Source organism: Hipposideros armiger, unplaced genomic scaffold, assembly GCF_001890085.2.
Source record: "Hipposideros armiger isolate ML-2016 unplaced genomic scaffold, ASM189008v1 scaffold_739, whole genome shotgun sequence".
In the NCBI taxonomy this organism is placed as follows: domain Eukaryota; kingdom Metazoa; phylum Chordata; class Mammalia; order Chiroptera; family Hipposideridae; genus Hipposideros; species Hipposideros armiger.
The window spans coordinates 554368-559821 of record NW_017732089.1 but is presented as its reverse complement, the minus strand read 5'-3'; the positions used below and the strand labels follow the sequence as shown (position 1 = coordinate 559821).

The 5454-nt window shown below is 48.9% G+C and overlaps 1 protein-coding gene across 1 annotated transcript in view; it reads right to left on the bottom strand.

Moving 5' to 3' along the window:
• Positions 1-6: 6 nt before the first annotated feature.
• Positions 7-5454, bottom strand: part of LPAR5 (lysophosphatidic acid receptor 5) — an 11395-nt gene continuing 5947 nt past the window's right edge. The window contains exon 2 of the mRNA XM_019627662.1: positions 7-2049. Within this exon, the coding sequence (XP_019483207.1) occupies positions 725-1840 (1116 nt within the window). The 5' untranslated portion in view covers positions 1841-2049 and the 3' untranslated portion in view covers positions 7-724. The remainder of the gene's footprint in view (positions 2050-5454) is intronic.

Below are 5454 nucleotides of genomic sequence, written 5' to 3'. Positions count from 1 at the left end.
GGGGAGGGGGGCTAGGATTTAGGACCTAGAATGGAGGAGGTCTTGAAAGGGGTTTGGGTGGAAGGAGAAGAAAAGACCTAGAAAGGGGCACAGAGACCAAGATTTTTGAGGGGAAAAAAACCTAACTCACTGTTTTGCCTAGCCCCCAGCCACCCCATGCTGGGTGTCAGGTCTCGATTGTTACAAGTCTCGAATCAAGAAGGTACCAGTTCTGCTGTTTCCAACAAACTCTTGTATTGCGCCTCAATGCTGGGCAGGAGAAGCCAAGGTAGAAATGAAACTAAGTGACATCTATGGCCTTAAGACCGCTGTGGTCTTAATCCAGGACATTGACCATTTTTCTGCCCCATCTACCAGCTTTCCACAGTGTTTCAAACCCCTCCCGCCCTTGCCAAGGGCATTTCATCCAGTCCTCTGCCTCTGCATTGGCAAGGCTCATAGCATCACTTCTACGGATTACGGAAGAGGTCATCCCTATGCTCACCATCACTACCAATTTAAAGAAGACATTTCCACCAGCACTCTTCCTTCCCCGTGCCCCTTGCTCCCACACTTTGTTTTCTGCATTTTTGAGCTGGAGTTGCCACCCAGAAGTCCAAGTAGTCCATCCAGTTCCCTCACGTGTGCCCCCTGAAAGTCTGCGAGTGTGAGAGGCGCGAGGGGACAGGGATAGGGGTGATCCAGCTAAGACCCTGATCCAGCTAGGGCCCAATGTGTGTGCGGTTCAGAAGGCAGAATCCTCGGGGCACTGGGTGAAGGGTGTCCTGGGATCGGAGTGCCTGAGTAGTCCCTGGCTGGCAGCTGCCGGTCTGGTGGTATGGGTGGTCTCTGCTGGCCGTTGGGCGAGGGCCTCCCCATCCCTGCTGGTGGCCAAGGTCCTGCTCCGGAGCCGAGAGCCCAGGCCGCGCAGGGTGTTGCGGAAACCCTCGGCGCTGAAGTAGTACACAAGCGGGTCCAGCACACAGTTGGCACCTGCCAGCAGCACCATCACCATCAGCACCCCGCGCACCTGATCGCGGGCCTCCTGGCTCGCCACCACCAAGTTGCCCCGCAGCAGCCCATAGACGGCTAGCGTAGCGTTGTAGGGCACAAAGCACAGAAGAAAGATGACCAGGTTGACCAGCAGGAGTCGCACCGTTTTCCTCCGCCGCTGGCTCTGCGTGGCGTCGGGCTGCGCCAGGGTCCAGAAGACCCGGCCGGACGAGTAGACCACGGCCACCAGAGGCAGCAGGAAGCCCAGCGCCTCCGCTAGCAGCACGAGCGGCAGCAGCCTGCCCTTCCACAGCTCGTCGCTAAAGCTCTCGAAGCACAGGTGCACCTGGCGGCCGCGGTAGCTGCAGGGCGAGGGCCTGTGCACAAGCACGGTGGGCACGGCGAACACCAAGATGAGCGCCCACACGCCCAGGCAGAGCAGCCGTGCAACACGGGGCCGCCGCAGGTGGCGCAGCCGCAGCGGGTGCACGACGGCGACGTAGCGGTCAACGTTGATGAGGGTCAGGAAGATGCAGCTTCCATACATGTTCATCTGGAAGATGGCTCCCGCAGTCTGGCACAAGAGGTCTGGGAAGGGCCAGTAGTGCAGCGAGTAGTAGGAGAGGCGCACGGGCAAAGAGAGGGTGAAGAGCAGGTCGCTGGCCGCCAGGTTACACATGTACACGCTGACTACGGAGTGCACGCGCAGCGCACGCAGGAAGACCCAAAGGGCCAGCCCATTGAGTGGGAGCCCTGTGGCCAGCACCAGGCTGTAGACCACCATGTGCAGGCGGTGGGTGGTTCGGTAGTCGGGGCATGGGATATCAGAGCCGTTAGTAGAAGTGTTGACTGAGGAGCTGGCCAACATTGTGCCAAAGTGTGCGGAGGAACTAGGCTGGGGACATCATGGGGCACACCAAGGTCCTGGCATGGGGTTCATCTCCAGGGCAAGGCCTGGAGACTGCACAGACAGTCTGAAAGCAAGCAGAGGCAGGGCATGGGAATGTGGGCTATGGCTGCAGGACAGATGGCTGCCTGGAGTGGATGCCTTTGGTCATAGCTTCATCATCTGGAGACCTGAAATAGGAAGGCAAGCCAAAAGTCAAGCTCATGCAAGGACAGGGCCAAAGACACAAATGTTTATCTAGCTAAACTGCCTGCCTGGCCTCTTGAATCTTTTCTCAGCTTCAAGTATTTTCCCCACCTTCCAACCCGCCAGAATAGCTTTCTGCAGCAGGGCTAGATAGCACAGTGTAAAACTGCCTGGGTTTAAATCCTGGCTTTGCCAATTTGCCTAGCTTTCATCCTCAGAAAATCTCTCTGAACCTCCTTTTCCCTCACCTGGGGAGAAAAAAAGGAGGAGGTCATCTCACTTCATGAGGCTGTTAAATGAGATATATAAAGTGTTTAGGCTTCCATTACTATCTAATAATCCCTCTTCCTTTCTTCTACCAATGCTTACTGAGCCTTTAGAAGGTTCCAGGCATGTTCACAATAGTGAACAAAACAAATGTCTTGCCCCCACCTACTTTCATTCCATTAGAGGGAGACAGGTAATAAAGTGCAAGTAAACAGATATGTCAGGTGGTGACAAGTGCTATGGAGCACCTCCCCGGAACAGGTGTTCTGCTGGCTCCCCATTGTCTAAAGAATAAAGTTCAAGGGCCCAAGTACAGTACAAAATCCCAGCCCCACTAATTACATCCACTGTTGCTTTTGTGTGGGCTGGGTTTCTGCTCAGAGCGCCCGGGGTTCAACTTGATTGTTTGACCTCTCCAACTCTCAGTTTCTTCATCCGTAAAGTGGGGATAATAATATAATGGGACTTTTATAGGCTGATTGCATGCCACCACAGTCCTGCCAGGCAGGACAAAGCCCTGTGGATTGAGCTTTTCCAGGTGCTCCCCTGGAGGGTCTGACTAGGGAGCTTCCAAATGGAGTTCTGGCATAGGAGGGAGATGGTGATTTGGTATTGAGAGCTCAAAGGGGACCCTAAGCCTGGGGAGCAGGGCAGTGAGGTGAGGAAGTACCATGGGTGCTGATGAGGCTGCTGGAAAGAGCAGACCGCAGCAGCTGTAGTCCTCAGGCAACAGCTGGCAGACAAGGGTATGGCTAAGAGGTAGAGGAGCCAGAGGAGTCCACCTTCCTTAATGCCACAAAGCCACAGAAGCTAACCAGATGCCATCCACAAGGTCAGACAATTAAGTTCATGAACTCATCCTAGAAAAAGTGCTATATACTTCATTGCTGAATATCACTACGGTGACCTTCAAATTACTTCCCTTGGGAAGCTATGCACTGACGCCACCACCTAGTCCACCCTTCAAAGAAATTTTGGAACTCTTTCTGGAATGGCCATCAGAGCTGTCATCGTATTACCCTTGATATCCTGAATGTCATCCAGATGTCTTCCTTTCAATATTTCCTTTATCTTCGGGTAAAGAAAGAAGACATTGAGGGGCCAGATCGAGTGAGTAGGGAGGGTGTTCCAATACAGTTATTTGTTTACTGGCTAAAAACTCCCTCACAGATAGTGCTGTGTGAGCTGATGTATTATCGTGATGCAAGAGCCATGAATTGTTTGCAAAAAATTTGGGTCGTCTAACTTTTTCACGCAGCCTTTTCAGCATTTCCAAATAGTAAACTTGGTTAACTGTTTGTCCAGTTGGTACAAATTCATAATGAATAATCCCATAATCCCTCTGATATAAAAAAAGTTTAGCAAATCCTCGCAACAAGTTCGCAAACTTGTCATACCTCGTATTTTGTGTATGTGTAATAAAATATGCATAACTTGATATTTACCATTTTAACCATCTTTAGGTGTACAATTTAGTAGCATTAAGTACATTCACAATGTTGTGTAACCATTGCCATTATTTCCAGAATTTTTTCACCATCCTAAACAACAACTCTATACACATTAAACAATAACTGCCCGTTACACCACCACCACCACCACGCCTGCCATCCAGCCACTGGTAACCTCTATTTTTCTTTCTGTCTCTATGAATTTGCCTATTCCAGATACCTCATATGAGTGAAGTCATATAATATGACTCCACTTTTGTGTGGCTTATTTCGCTTAGCATAAAGTTTTTAAGGTCCATCTATGTTGTAGCATGTATCAGAACTGCATTCTTTTTTTATGGCTGAATAATATATTCATATATATATATATATATATATATATATATATATATATCAAATTTTTGTTTATACATTCATCTGTCGATGGTTACTTGGGTTTTTCCACCTTTTGGCTATTGTGAATAATGCTATGAACATGACTGTCCACATGCCATCTTGGGCAGAGAAGTTGTCCAGAGACCCTGAGCAATTATCCTAAGATACTGGACTTATTCCTTTCCAAAGGAACTGCTTAAATTCTTACATAGACCTAAATTGTATATCTGACTATAACAAGTTTTCTTGTGGAGTTTTTGTTCGTTTGTTCTCCCTCCAACCACAACTACCAGCAGGTTAAGACTTGTGAGAGATATAGTAGAACAGTTAAAGGGAGTAAAGAAACATTTCTTCAACAACAAAAATAATACAGAATAGGGCTTAAACATGCTAACAAATAAAACCAGGCTTTTTTCCTGACACACGCCTCACCTCCCATGCTCCCTTGCTCCAGTAACACCAAACTAATAATTTTGTACATACCTTATGTTTTCAAGACTCTGCCTTTGCACATACTGTTTCCTCAGCTGGAATGAACTTCATCCCATTCTCCAACCGGCAAACTCAGTTATCTCTTAGGACTCTGTGAAGCCTTTCCTGACTCCCTCCCTCCCCACAAGGCAGATGTGGTCCCCTCACTTTGTGTACTTCTACTTTGTGCACAGGTTTACTTACCATAGCTGTTCCTATTTGTACTGTAATTAGCTGTTCTTAGTTTGCACCTCCCACTAGACTGTGAGCTCCTTGAGGGAGGGGCTGTGGACTGTGACTTATTCATCTTCGCACCTACATCAATAAATGTTGAGTGAAATAGCTGTTGTTTACGAACCACTCAACATATCCCAGGGTATTTTATATGCATAATCTCTAGTCCTCCCAACAGCCTTCTGGGGTTGGTCTTTATCCTCATTTTTACTGGAAAGGAAACAGGAGCTCAAAAGCTCAGTCAGTAAGGAGTGAAGTCAGGAATCAAACCCAGGACCACCCGGCTCCAAAGTCCAAGTTGTCTGGCGTTGTTTCCAACAGGAGTGGATGGTTGGAGATGAGGATGGATGGTGCACAGAGCACCTGGACTTTTACAGCTGCTTATATGAAATCTTTGCCCATAGATAAATTGTTTTACATCCTCATTTGTCCAATTGAAATATAGACTTGTTGGGGCCGGCCGAGTGGCGCGATGGTTAAGAACTCGCTTGGGATGCCAAAGGGCCCCGGTTTGGATCCCACATATGAGGGCCAGTGACACTGCCCTCCACAGCTAAGATGCTGAACAACAGCTCAACCTGGAGCTGGGCT